This window comes from Amblyraja radiata, chromosome 17 (genome assembly GCF_010909765.2).
Source record: "Amblyraja radiata isolate CabotCenter1 chromosome 17, sAmbRad1.1.pri, whole genome shotgun sequence".
NCBI lineage: Eukaryota > Metazoa > Chordata > Chondrichthyes > Rajiformes > Rajidae > Amblyraja > Amblyraja radiata.
The window spans coordinates 8,653,616-8,668,330 of record NC_045972.1 but is presented as its reverse complement, the minus strand read 5'-3'; the positions used below and the strand labels follow the sequence as shown (position 1 = coordinate 8,668,330).

General features: G+C 43.7%; 1 protein-coding gene across 1 annotated transcript in view; it reads left to right on the top strand.

Moving 5' to 3' along the window:
* Positions 1 to 14,715, top strand: part of piezo1 (piezo type mechanosensitive ion channel component 1) — a 293,127-nt gene that overhangs the window by 102,355 nt on the left and 176,057 nt on the right. The window contains exon 3 of the mRNA XM_033036504.1: positions 9,001 to 9,120. Within this exon, the coding sequence (XP_032892395.1) occupies positions 9,001 to 9,120 (120 nt within the window). The remainder of the gene's footprint in view (positions 1 to 9,000; positions 9,121 to 14,715) is intronic.

Below are 14,715 nucleotides of genomic sequence, written 5' to 3'. Positions count from 1 at the left end.
TCATCCCACCTCAACCAGAGAGCAGTCCTGAACTCCTCTCTACAAAGCCTCATTTGGTGACCCTCGGACTATCTTAGATCGGTCTTTACTAGGCTTCACCTTGCACTAAACGTTATTCCCTTATCATGTGTCTATATGCTGTAAAAGGCTAGATTGTAATCATGTATTGTCTTTCCGCTGAATCGTTAGCACGCAACAAAAGCTTTTCACTGTACCTCGGTACATGTGACTATAAACTAAACTTACTGACTGGCTGGTACACCTGGTGTTTTGGAGCCTCAGAGCCCAGCTAGTCGGGTCTAATATGTCAAGTTATCCTATTGGAATCAACAAAAGTGGTGTTAGGCAGTGTAACTATGTACGAATATGGGGATTGAAGTATTTCTCAATACAAACAGTGACCGGTGGTTGTGTTGGCACTGAATCATCACAACCTTGTTCCGTATTGTTTGACACTTCCCTTCATCATGATTCATTCAGTTCCTCATTTACCGGGAAACACTGCAGTTATATTTAGTTTTTAGTTTTGTTTAGAGATACAGCACGGAAACCGGCCCTTCGGCCCACCAAGTCCGCGCCGACCAGCCAACCGCGCGCGCACTGTTCTACACACACTAGGGACAATTTACAATTTCACCAAGCCAATTAATCTACAAAACTGTTCGTCTTTGGAGGGTGGGAGGAAAGCGGAGCTCCCCGGAGAAAACCCACGCAGGTCACGAGGAGAGCGTACAAACTCCGTAAAGACAGCACCCGTAGTCGGGATGGAACCCGGGTCTCTGGCACCGTACGGCGGCAACTCTACCGCTGTGCCACCATGACACCCCTCTTAAATGTATCTTTATTTTGCTGTGCAGTTTAGGTGAGAATACCAAATTAAATATTGGTGAACAGTACTCGGCACGAGTTGTGAAATGACCAGTCATTGTATATGATTCAGTTCCATTACATTGCTAACTGTAGATCGAAGTTTAAAAATAAACTTGTGGCCCAACTTATTCATGCTGAGCATGATACCCTTTCAGCCCTGTTTTTGCCCACATCCCTCTAAACCATTCCTATCCAGGTATGTATCCAAATATCATTTAAATTTTGTTATTTGACCTGTCTCAGCTAGTTCCTCTGGCAGTTCGTTACACCCTGTGTGTAAAAAAATGTTGCCCCCTCAGGCTCCTATTAAATCTTTCTCCTCTCACCTTAAACCTATGCCCTATATTTCTTGGTCTTGCCTATGCTGGGATAAAGACTTCACTCTGCATTCACTCTATCTATTCCATTCATGATTTTATAGAAACGAGTGATATAGCAGGCGACAAAGAAGTGAAAGATATGCAAAAACAAGTAACGATGATCAAGGATGTCCATTGTTAGCTGTGGGCTGGTGAGAACGAGTTCAGGAGGAAGAACGTCATGTGACAGCTGTAGAATACATTAATAAGGCCACATTTGGAGTACTGTGTACAGTTCTCGTCACCCTGTCATTAACCTGGAATGGATGTAAAAAATGTTGCCTGGCTTAGAAGATTAGAGTTTTAAGGAGAGGCTGGATGGGATGGGTCTTTGTTCTTCCTGGAGTATAGAAGCCTGCGGGGATGACCTTGTAGATGTTTATATAAAAAATATGAGGGGCATGTGCTCCTAGTAAATCTTTCTCCTCTCACCTTAAACCTATGCCCTGTTGATCTTGGTCTCGCCTAGGCTGGGATGCAGACTTTGTGCATTCAGCCTATCTATTCCCCTCATCTATATCTATATCTGTGTGAGCTCTAAGGAATAAACTCCTAGCTTGCCCATCTCTCTCTCTCGCTCAGACATGGCAAATTCCTTGTAAATCTTCTTGGCACTCTTTGCAGCTTAAGGGCCCGTCCCACTTAGGCTATTTTTTAGGCGACTGCCATAGTCGTAGCAGGTCACCGAAAAAACGGCGACTGGACCCCCCCTTCGACACAAAATTTGAAATAGAATCATTACATTAACAACAAATAAAACCCGAACTCAGCACCGGCGACAACCTAGGTCACCTGGCGACAACTACGACAGCACCTACATCAGGAGAAGCCAAGCTACGCTCATTGGCGTCAAACCCACTGTCGCCGAATGTCTCCGAAAATTCATGTTGAAAATCCAGCGGCGACCAGAAAGACGCTACGACTCTTTGGGCGACTGAGGAGATGACTCACGACCATACAGGCGACACCCCGGCAACCATGTGGCGACAGCCTAGTCGCCTGTAGTCACCTAAAAAATAGCCTAAGTGGGACAGGCCCTTGAATGTCATCTTTCCCGTAGCAAGGAGATCAAAACTAAACACAATGCTCCAAGTGCAGCTTTACCAATGTCTTATACAAGTGTAACATCATCCTCTGGGCAGTGGGCAGGTGCTATAGACCTGCACGGGAAGGTAGACGCTCCCGCCCCCACGAGTCTCGGGCAGATGGGGCTCGTCAGCCTGGGAAGGCAGTCCATCTACGAGAGGGAAAACTCTGATTTAAAACCCCCACTGCCTTGTGGCCATATCCAGTCATAGAAAAGGCTCCAGGAGTAAACCTCATGAGTCGGAGCCCCTAAGGCAGTTTGTCGTTGTCTACAACCTCGCTCTGGCAGCTCCTGCGATGGCGCTGGTGCCAAACTGTAACGGCCCTGCTGTTGCTTTGGATCGATCAGCGACGTGGAGAGGGGGCACGTGCTGCATGGGCAACAGCCTGTCCTCCATATGACATTGCCCAGGTTGCATCCGACCAGGATGCCTCACCCATGGTCAGTCATGACCGAGAGGGGGCCTACTAACATCGTCCCAACTGTTCTACACAATTGCCGGACTGATAAATGCCACCTTCAGTCTCTCTACCTGTAATGCCACTTATAGGGAACTTTGTACTTGTACTCCTAAATCCATATGCCCTTCAGGAGAGGAAGCATGCTACCAAGGAAAGCCCAGAGATCCAAGGAGAATGTGCAAACTCCACACAGACAGCATCTGAGATGATAACAGAGCCATGATCACTACCGTTGATGGAGTTTAATTTGGATAAATTCTAGGTTTTGCATTTTGGTAGCCAAACCAGGGGAAGACTTGCACATTAAATAGTCGGAGACTGAGGAGTGCTGCAGGACAGAGGGATGACAGGGTACACACACTTAGTCCATGAAAGTAACGACACAGGTCAGGATGGTGAGGAAGGCATTTGACAGGCTTTCCGTCATCAGTCAGAGTAGTGAGTACAAGAAGACAGGCACAAAGTGCTGGAGTAACTCAGCGGGACAGGCAGCATCTCTGGAGAGACGGTACGGGTGACGTTTCAGGTCGAGAACCTTCGTCAGAATGAGAGTCGGGGGAAGGAAACGAGATATAGATGGCGAAATCGAGAGAGATGTAGAACAAAGAAGTGAAAGATATGCAAAAAAGTGACGATGATTAAGGAAACGTTCCATTGTTAACTGTGGGCTGGGTGAACACGACTTCAGGAGTAGGGACATCATATGGCAGCTGTAGAAGACATTAATAAGGCCACATTTGGAGTACTGTGTACAATTCTAATCACCCTCTCATTAACATATAAGGATGTAAAAAAGATTTGAAGATGTTGCCTGGTGTAGAAGTTTTGAGTTTTAAGGAGAGGCTGGATAGAGAATGGGTTTTATTCTCCCTTAGAAGCCTGAGGGGATGAGTTAATAGATGTTTATAAAATTATTGGAGGCATAGATAAAATGAATAGCCACAGTGTTTTCCCCAAGGTAGGGGAACCTAATACGAGGTATTAGATTTGAGATAAGAGGGGGAAGATTTAAAAGGGACCGGCGGGGCCTTTCCATTCATTGTGAAGGTCCTGTCCTGGTTTCACTTCCCTTAATTTGGGCTAAGTGTTCGGCTGGCAACCGGAAGGTAGCTGGTTCGAATCCCGCTTGGAGTGCATACTGTCGTTGTGTCCTTGGGCAAGACACTTCACCCACCTTTGCCTGTGTGTGTGAATGTAATTATGTGAAGCACTTTGGGGTCAATGCAAGTTGACTAAAAATGTGCTATATAAATAAAGAAATTTAATTTAATTTTAACTTAATGCAACACCTCACACTTGATTCGTACGTGTGTCAGTGGTGATGGGGAGAAGGTTGGAGAATGGGGTTAGGAGAGAGAGATAGATCAGCCATGATTGAATGGTGGAGTAGACTTGATGGGGCCCAATGGCCTAATTCTACTCCTATCACTTATGAACTTAAGACTTATCTGAATTAAACTCCATTCAGCATTCGTTGATCCGCTTGCCAGCTGACCAAGATCCCTTGCAATTCTTGACGACCAGCTTCACTGTCCATGATTCCACCTATTTTAGTGTCATCTGCAAACATACTAATCATGATTTCTACATTCCCATCCAAATCGTTGGTGTAAACTACAACCAGTAATGGATCCATCACAGATCCTGAGGCACAACACTAGTCACTGGCCTCCCGTCTGAAAAACAACCTTCCATCGACACACTCTGCTTCCTACCATCAAGCCAATTATGCATCTAGTCAGCTTGCTCTGCATGGATCCCATGTCATCTAACCTTCCAGAGTAGCCTACCTTGCAGAACTTTACCAAAGGCCTTGCTGAGGTCCATATAGTTTAGGTCTACAGCCTTGCCCGTATCAACCTTCTAGGTTTCTTTATCAACCATCTTTGTTTAAGAAGGAACTGCAGATGTTGGAAAAATCGAAGGTAGATAAAAATGCTGGAGAAACTCAGCGGGTGGGGCAGCATCTACGGAGTGAAGGAAAAGGTGACCTTTCGGGTTGAGACCCTTATTCAGACTTCAACCACCTTGGTTACTTTATCCTCATCTCTGTACTAAATGGCTGACCTCTATTTTTTAAACTGTGCCCCGATTGCTCAGTCAAGGGAAACATCCTTCCCAGGCCCAGCCTGTTGACCCCTGCAAGAATTTTAAGTTTTTAAGAGAATTGCAACAAGACTTCCATCTCCTGCGTTCAATTTCTCTTGTAAGTGTTAACGTAATATTTGCCCTCCTAATTTCCTGCTGCACCTGTACAAGCTCACCCTTTGTCCTTCCGAATATCAACTCTATCCAAACTCACAACGGTTAGCAAATAGTCCGCTAGTCTCCTTTGTACATCAAAACGCACCTTATATTTTCCCACATTTTATTCTATCTGCCATTTTCTTGCCCACTCACTCAGCATTAATTATCTTCGTGGAGCCTCTTTTACATCCTCCTTCATACTCTCAATGGCACTCTTTGCTACCCGCACCTCAATGTTTAGAAGCTGAAACATGGGCTGGAATCTAGAAGAATAACTGCTTCCCAAACTGTGTTTAGTATATTAGCCCCAGTTCCACAAGTGCTGATTCCCCTTCTGTGTGTCCGGGACCTCTTTGAGTTTTTTCTGAAAATTCAACCTGTTATCTATAATCTATTCTGCAAGAATCTTCATAAGAAGATTAGTTGAACATGATGTTGCTTTTATTCATCTATGCTAGTTCTACTCAATCCAATTATTCTGAAGAAGGGTCTTGACCTGAAACGTCACCCATTTCTTCTCTCCAGAGATGCTGCCTCACCCGCTGAGTTACTCCAGCTTTTTGTGTCTACCTTCAATTTAAACCAGCTTCTGCAGTTCTTTCTTACATATTTTTCAAGCGATTCCGTTATTCAGTACACTTCGCAACATTTTACTTCCATTAACATGGTTGTAAACTGAATGTTGGCCGTTCCCTATTCCTGCTCTCCCCTCTGTCATAACTAGAGGCGCAGGGGAGGGCTGGCAAATCAGTATCAAACTGGCTGTCAATAAAGTAATAGATTTGTCAGAACCAGGTTATGTTGCACAAAAACATTATTGCAGGCATGAAATGTAATTTGCATTATTGATCATACATCGTACGGTTGTTTTTTTTTGTTTTTTTATATTTTATTTATTAGAAGTGAGTACAATGCATTTGTACAAAAACGATGTTAACATATTACATTCTCTGTACAACTTCCCTTTTTTTTTAAAGAGAGAAGTGAGAAAGGAGAGAAGAAAAAGAGGTTGTGAAAAGTGAAGAATAGATTAGTGAGCGTGAGTGAAAAACCAATAAAGAAAAAGTGAAAGAGAAGGAATAAGTGAAGAAGGAAAGCAGGAGGGAGATTATTCCATTGCCACAGTGAGATTATTTTTTTTTTAATATTCTAAATCATCTTTCACCCATACCTGAAACTGTTGGTTTTCATGATACTATGTCACCACATGAATCCAAGAAATCAATAAATGGGGACCAACTCCTTAAGAATAGGTCTTGTGTGTCTATTAGGAGGAGTCTCATTTCTTCCAAATGTGCTGTGTCCAGCATATTACTGATCCACATTTTAAATGTTGGTATATTAGCATTTTTCCAAAATTTAAGTATAAGTTTTTTTGCTGTTATTAACCCATAATTGAAAAATGAGTTTTGGTGTGTATTTAATTTGTTCCCATCTCCACTTACTCCAAATATAATCATTTCAGTGTTAGGTTCCATTTTTGTCTTAAATAGCTTTGAGAATATATCAAATATATCACACCAAAATTTATAAAGTTTTGAACAAGAGACAAATGAGTGCGTAATATTGGCATTTTGAGAAAGACATTTATCACAAATGGGAGAAATATTTGGATAAAATTTATTCAACCTAGTTTTGGAATAATATAATCTATGTAATATTTTAAATTGAATTAAGTTATGTCTAGCGTTGATCGAACATTTATGTATATGTATCAAATATTTTCCCCATGTTTCTTTTGAGATTTTTATCATTAATTCTTTTTCCCAGTCTTCTCTAATTGCCTCTGTTGATGGTAATTCTATATTTAAAATACTGTTATACAAGTATGATATTAATTTGTTGACTCCGCATTGATATTCATTACTTCTTCCAGTGGGTCTAAAATTATACTTTGGAATCTTGGTATATATTTCTTCATAGTCACATACCTGTAGGTATTTAAAATATTGATTGTTATTCAATTTAAATTTTGATTTTAGTTGTTGAAATGATAATAAATTTCCCAATTCATACAAATCACCTACCTTTTTAATTCCCACTTTTTCCCATTGTTTATATGTTTTATCCATACCAGATGGTTTAAATACTGGGTTATTCACTATTGGTGTTAACACTGATAAATTTCTTAATTTTAAAGTTAATTTTATTTGTTTCCAGATTCGTATTGTATTTTGTATAATTGGATTCTTCTTATATAACATATTATTCAGCTTTATTGGGGAAAAAATGATCGCTCCTAGATCGTAGGTTGTTAACGTTGCTCTGAGCATTGATTGACAATATGTTGTTATGGACAAGTGCAAGTGTGTGACTATAGAGAATGAAAGTGGAGAGATCACAGAGGCACAGGGAACTGCAGACGTTGAAATCTTGCGTAAAACACAAAGTGCTGGAGTAGCTCAGCATCTGAAGAGAATGGGAAGGCCTGTTTAAACTGACTTTAACCCTCATATTCCGCTTGGGCAGCTTACAACCCAGCGGTATGAATCATGATTTCTCTAACTTCAAGTAACCCTTGCTTTCCCTCTCTCTCTCTCTCTCTCTCTCCATCCCCCATCCTAGTTCTCTGACTAGTTTCACTGTCGTCCTGCTTAAGGGCCTGTACCACTTGGGCGTTATTTGCGCGTCATTTACGCGACATCATTTACGCGTCACGACACGCGCACCGTGAAGCACACGTGATGCGTGCATGGTGCGCATTACAAATGCACGGTGTGAGGTGATGTAGGCAGTGACACGTGATGCCCCAGGATTTTGAGATGTACGAAATCTTTGCGCGCCATCTGCGTGACGCGCAAATGACGCCCAAGTGGGACAGGCCCTTCAATTTTTCGGATTGTATGCCTCGTTGTCACCTTCCCCCCCAGGTAACAATCTATTGTACACTTCCTTTCCATTGTCTGCTTTAATCTGTTGTTTTCACACCTTACCCCTCCATATCTCCAGAGCCCCTCTCCCCTGACTCAGTCTGAAAAGGGGTCTTGGCCCAAAACATCACCGCTCCTGCTCTCCAGAGATGCTGCCTGTCCCGCAGAGTTACTCCAGCATTTTGTGTCGATCTTTATATTATTATTTATCTGGTCAGAAAGTTGTTAAATACAAGCCGCACCTCAATGAAGCTGAACCATGGTCTGGAACCATGTGGGTAGCCTGCTGGCTTTTTCAGGACGTTGCAATACTTTGCTGGACAAAGTGGCAGATTCACGCACAAAGTGGGTTCTATTATGTCAGTAACAATCCTGTGCAGCGTTAACAAGGACCAAGCTGAAGGCTCTGGCTGAATATGGTTGCCTCTGTGGGCTGTGGACCCCACAAATAGAGTTACCATATCTCCTGCCTCGTATCCTCTCCGGTAATATTTGGATAGAAGCCAGTCTCAACCATGAGTTCTGTCTCTGATCTGTTGACCTAGTCCTCGTCCTTCACCCGTACTCCAGCTCGTAGTTGGAACAATGGCAGATCATGTTCCTGTAAAAAATAAAATTAGTGATCACTAGGTGTGGTTTTACTGCAAAAAGGGATAAGCAGCTGGTAATGCAATCCAGGAAGTGTTTCTGAATGATGTTGAGAATCACAGTGTGGAAACAGACCCTTCGGTCCAACTTACTCACACCGACCAGCATGTCCCACTTGCCTGCGTTTGGCCCATATCCCTCCAAACCTGTCCTATCCATGGAAGAAGGGTCTCGACCCAAAACATCACCCATTCCTTCTCTCCAGAGATGTTGCCTGTCCCGATGAGTCACTCCAGCTTTTTGTATCTATTTTCGGTTTAAACCAGCACCTGCAGTTCCTTCCTACACTATCCATGTACCTGTCTAACCCTGTATCTGTTTCTGTGGCTTGAGGATATTTTCCTGTGTATTTTTGCATCAGGCAGAACATTTGGTTTATTTGCCCAACCCATCAGGGAATGGTGTATGTAAAGTGTCTAAAATAATTCCTTGGTTTTGACTGCATTTTCTTCCTTCAGGCCACACTGGTCGTCTGCTCAAGGCACTGCTGGGAACAAGCATTCTCTTCCTGTGTGCGCAAGGAGGCTTTCAGGTCGCCCTGTATGTTTTGAAAGATGAGGATTTGTTGGGCTATAATTGTAAGTACAACTAAATATTCAGTTTTATTACTTCTTTGCGATGGTATGCTCTCATTTGCTCTTTTAAAAGAAATGTTTTGAAAAATGTTTTTTTTATAATATTCTGCCAATCATTTCCTATGAGTTACTTGGATTTGTTTTTAAGTACAGAATTTTGGAACATGCATAGGTCTTTTCCAGGTTTACCGCAAGGTTCTGTTCCTGTAAGCTGCTTGGGCTACGAATAGTTTAGTTTAGAGATACAGTGCGGAAACAGGCCCTTTTTGCCCACCGAGTCTGCACTGACCAGCTATCCCTATTGCACATTAGTATACCACACACACTAGGGACATTTACACCAAGCCAATTAACCTACAAACCTGCACGTCTTTGGAGTGTGGGAGGAAACCGAAGATCGCAGACAAAACCCACACCAGTCATGGGGTGAACGTACAAACTCCGTACAGACAGCACCCGTAGTCGGGATCGAACCTGGGCACATGGCCGAAGATGTCCACAGCCCTGCAGCAGCTGGCGAGATCCATCCCGCCGGTCTCCCAGATGCTCGTTTGTGTGAGCGGGCTGTACATAAATTCATACCCGGGGGGGGACCTGGAATCAGAAGTGAACTACATTTCTGTTTGTACATAGGAAGGAACTGCAGATGCTGGTATACACTGAAGATAGACACTAAAATGCTGGAGTAACTCAGCGGGATGGGCAGCATCTCTGGATAGAAGGAATGGGTGACTATTCGGGTCGAGATCCTTCTTCAGTCTGAAGAAACGAAATGTCTATCTTCTGTTTGTAGATATTTTTCCAAGAATGCTTTTAAGGGCGTCTACTGGTTACACTTTGTCTTTTTGATTAACATGCAAACAATTTTGGTGATTGATTTGTTTAAATGTTTGTAGCTGGATGTTTTTCTGAGAAGAGAGAGCAGGAATTGGATATCACACGAAGAGCCTCCTTGAGGCTAGAGTTGGAGTCCACAGAAAATGAATGTGAAGCAATTGTGAAATAATAAATTACTAGTCTTATCAACATAATGAACAGACAACATTTGATTTTTGTTTTGTTGAATTTACTAAGTTATCCCATGGAGTGGATTCCCTGACAGCAGAATAATCTAACGAAACCTGTGCGTATGCAGTTGCTGGGTTGCTGAACTGTGCCCCTGCTGGGCAGAGTGGAGCCATGTGCGTTGTGGGATCAGAATGTCGCATGTTTATTCCTACCTTAGAGTTCAGCATGCACAGGGCCTGTCCCACTTTGGTGGTTTTCTCGGCGACTTGCCGGCACCCGTCATAGTCGCAGCAGGTGGCCGAAATTTTTCAAAATGTTGCAACTCCAGCGGTGACCAGAACAAGGTACGACTCTTTGGGCGACTACTCACGACCAAACAGGCGTCGCCCCGCGACATGTCGCCTGTATGGTCGTAAATAGTCGCCCAAAGAGTCGTACCTTTTTCTGGTCGCCGTTGGATTTTCAACATTTTGAAAATCTTCGGCGACCTGCTGCAACTATGACGGGTGCCGGCAAGCCGCCGAAAAAACCACCAAAGTGGGACAGGCCCTTGAGCCAGGCAAAAACTGCAAGGATTTAAGGCGTGTGTGCGGCACCATCCAAGTTGTTTAATGGAGGAAGCATTCGAGCAAGGCTCTTTGTTATAAGTATACGTTCGCACAACACTATCTGAAGAGGATCAGGAAAGCTTACTTAGCAATTCATGCAAGAATTTGTTGTTATTGTCAACATTAAGATGTTTCTGCCAGATATGAAATCAGGCACGAGGGTTTCTTTGAGGATACAGCCTCTCCACAGCTGACATCCTTATCTGGTGTGTAGAATGCACATCCTTCAACTGTTTCTTCAATGCTTTCCTCTGGTGACTTGGTGTGAAAATCCCTGCAAGCTCACAGAGAGGAATCCTGCTGTATAACATTAACAGGAAGTGTATACAATGTGCAGGGATCAACACCATCAGTTGAGATTTTGAATTGAATTGAATACATTTTATTCGCCAAGTGTGTATACTTATAAGGAATTTGCCTCGGTGCTTTGCCCGCAAGTAACAACACGACATACAGTAGACAATTAAAAATAAAACATTATAATTTAAACATGTGAAGAATGAAATAAAATACCAGAGGAAAAGGAGGCTACAGACTTTTTGCTGTTGAATAGAGCTACTGCTCGTGGGGAAAAAAAGCTGTTTTTATGTCTGGCTGTGGCAGCTTTGACGGTCCGGAGTTGCCTTCCAGAGGGAAGTGATTCAAAGAGTTTGTGGCCAGGGTGAGAGGGGTCAGAGATGATCTTACCCGCCCGCTCTCTTCCTGGCCCTTGCAGTGTACAGTTCGTCAAGGGGGGGAAGGTTGCAGCCAACAACCTTCTCAGCTGATCGAGCAATGCGCTGCAGCCTCCGGATGTCGTGCTTGGTGGCTGAGCCAAACCAGACCATGATGGAGTAGGTGAGGACCCACTCTATGATGGCAGTATAAGACTGGACCATCATTGCCTGTGGCAGATTGTGTTTTCTCAGCTGCCGCAAGAAGTACATCCTCTGTTATGCCTTTTTGACAGTGGAGTCGATGGTGGCCTCCAATTTAAGCTCCTTGGAGATGATGGTTCCAAGGAACTTAAAAGACTCCACAGGTGTGACTGTGGTGTTGTTGATGGTGAGTGGGGGAAGGGGAGCTCTCCTAAAGTCTACAATCAATTTCACCGTCTTAAGAGCATTGAGCTCCAGGTTGTTACGAAGGCACCAGGTCGCCAGCTGTGTCACTTCCTGTCTGTAGGCATATTCTTTCTTATCCTGGATCAGTCCAATCAGGGTTGTGTCGTCCGCAAACTTGAGAAGATTGACAGAGGAGCCTTTGTAGGTGCAGTCATTGGTGTAGAGAGTGTAGAGGGGAGGGGAGAGTACGCAGCCTTGCGGTGCTCCTATGCTAAGGGTTTGCGGGTCCGAGAAGTGCTTTCCCAGCCTCACATGCTGCTTCCTTCCAACATAAAAACTAATAGTAAGAGTTTTTATAGCTATATAAATAGAAAAAGGGTGGCTAAGGTGAACGTTGGTCCATTGGAGGGTGAGACTGGAGAGTTGTTGGTGGGGAACATGGAAATGGCAAAGGCATTAAACGAGTATTTTGTATCAGTCTTCACCATAGAAGACACAAAAAATATTCCAACGCTGGATAAACAGGGGGCGGTAGGAATGGAGGAGCTAAATACTATTAAGATCACCAAGGAGGTGGTATTAGGGAAATTAATGAGACTGAAGGAGGATAAATCCCCTGGGCCTGATGGATTACATCCAAGGGTCTTGAGGGAGATAGCGGTGGGGATTGTGGATGCATTGGTGATAATTTTCCAAAACTCCCTGGAGGCAGGAACGGTCCCAGTGGATTGGAAAATGGCCAATGTAACACCTATATTTAAAAAAGGAAGTAAACAGAAGGCGGGTAACTATAGACCGGTTAGTCTAACATCGGTGGTGGGTAAAATGTTAGAGACAATTATTAAAGAAACACTAACGGGGCACTTGGATAAACATGACCTCATCGGACAGAACCAGCATGGTTTTGTGAAGGGGAAGTCCTGTTTAACGAATCTGCTCGAATTCTTTGAGGAAGTAACAACCCGGGTGGATAAAGGGGAACCGGTGGATGTGGTGTACTTGGACTTCCAAAAGGCTTTTGACAAGGTGCCACATAAGAGACTATTGCTAAAAATAAAAAATTATGGGATTGGGGGTAATATATTAGCATGGGTAGAGGATTGGCTAACAAATAGGAAGCAGAGAGTGGGGATAAATGGTTCATACTCGGGATGGCAACCGGTAACTAGCGGGGTTCCGCAAGGGTCGGTGCTGGGACCCCAATTGTTCACAATTTATATAAATGATTTGGAGGAGGGAACCAAGTGTAATATATCAAAATTTGCGGACGATACAAAAATGGGAGGAAAAGTAGAGGATGAGGAGGATAGGAAGAGTCTGCAAAAGGATATAGATAAGCTAGGTGAGTGGGCAACAACTTGGCAGATGAAATTTAATACTAATAAATGTGAAGTCATTCACTTTGGGAAAAAAAATGATAGGGCAAGTTATTTTCTAAATGAGGAGGAGCTGCGTTGTAATGCAACGCAAAGGGATCTAGGGGTATTAGTACATGAATCACTAAAAGTTAGTATGCAGGTGCAGCAAGCAATCAGGAAGGCCAATGGAGTTTTGGCCTTTATTGCTAGGGGGATTGAGTATAAAAACACGGAGGTCTTGCTGCAGCTGTACACAGTATTAGTGAGACCACATTTGGAATACTGTGTACAGTTCTGGGGTCCATACTTAAGAAAGGATGTACTAGCCCTGGAGGCAGTGCAGCGAAGGTTTACAAGATTAATTCCTGCAATGAGGGGATGGACATATGAGGAAAGGTTAAGTAGGCTGGAACTCTACTCTTTGGAGTTTAGAAGAATGAGAGGCGATCTCATTGAAACATATAAGATCGTGAGGGGCCTTGATCGGGTGGATGCACCGAGGATGTTCCCAATGATCGGGGAAACTAGAACTAGGGGACATAGTCGTAGAATAAGGGGGGGCTCTTTTAAAACTGAGATGAGGAAGAACTTCTTCACCCAGAGGGTGGTTAATTTATGGAATTCACTGCCCCAGGGAGCAGTGGAAGCAGAAACGTTAAATATATTTAAGTCTAAAATAGATGGTTTTTTAGCTGCCAAGGGGATAAGGGGCTACGGGGAGAGGGCAGGGATATGGACCTAGGTATGGTTAGTATAGTAAGACCTGAGTGATCTCCTGGACAAGTGTCGATCGCCTGGATTGGGGTCGGAGAGGAATTTCCCGGATTTTTTTCCCGAATTGGACCTGGGTTTTTATCCGTTTTTTTGCCTCCCCCAGGAGATCACGCGGTTCTTGGGGTGGAGAGGGGTGATAGCGATATAAAGGGGAGGGTAGTGTCTTGTGTTCTGTGTCTTGTGTCTACTGTTTGTGGGTAAGTGTGTCCGTTTAGTGTTCAGCCATGAGCGAATGGCGGTGCGGGCTCGACGGACCTGGTGGTCTACTCTCGCACCTACTTTCTATGTTTCTATGTTTCCTCTCTGTCAGGAAGTTGATGATCCACTGACAGAGGGGTTCAGGCACAGTCAAATGGGAGAGTTTGGAGTGTAGTAGCTCTGGCACAATGGTGTTGAATGCAGAGCTAAAATCCACAAACAGAATCCTTGCATAGGTCCCATGGTAGTCGAGGTGCTGGAGGATGAAGTGCAGGCCAAGGTTGACTGCGTCATCCACTGATCTAAACTGCAGGGGGTCCAGCAGGGGGTTTGTGATATATTTCCAGTGGGCCAGCACAGGTCTTTCAAGGGCCTAAGATTAGCTCCCATAAGAGTATTCTTTGACTGTAAAAACATCATTATGCTAACAACATGGAAACGTTTCCACATAACTTACAAAACACTTTGTGGCGATTAATTAGCCCTTTGCTTTAATTTATAAATCAAAATATTTGTTGGTATGATTATTTTTTAATTCTTCGTGATGTGGGCATTGCAGGCCTTTATTACCCGGTCACAGCAGCCCTTGATTAAAAAGATGAAGGACCT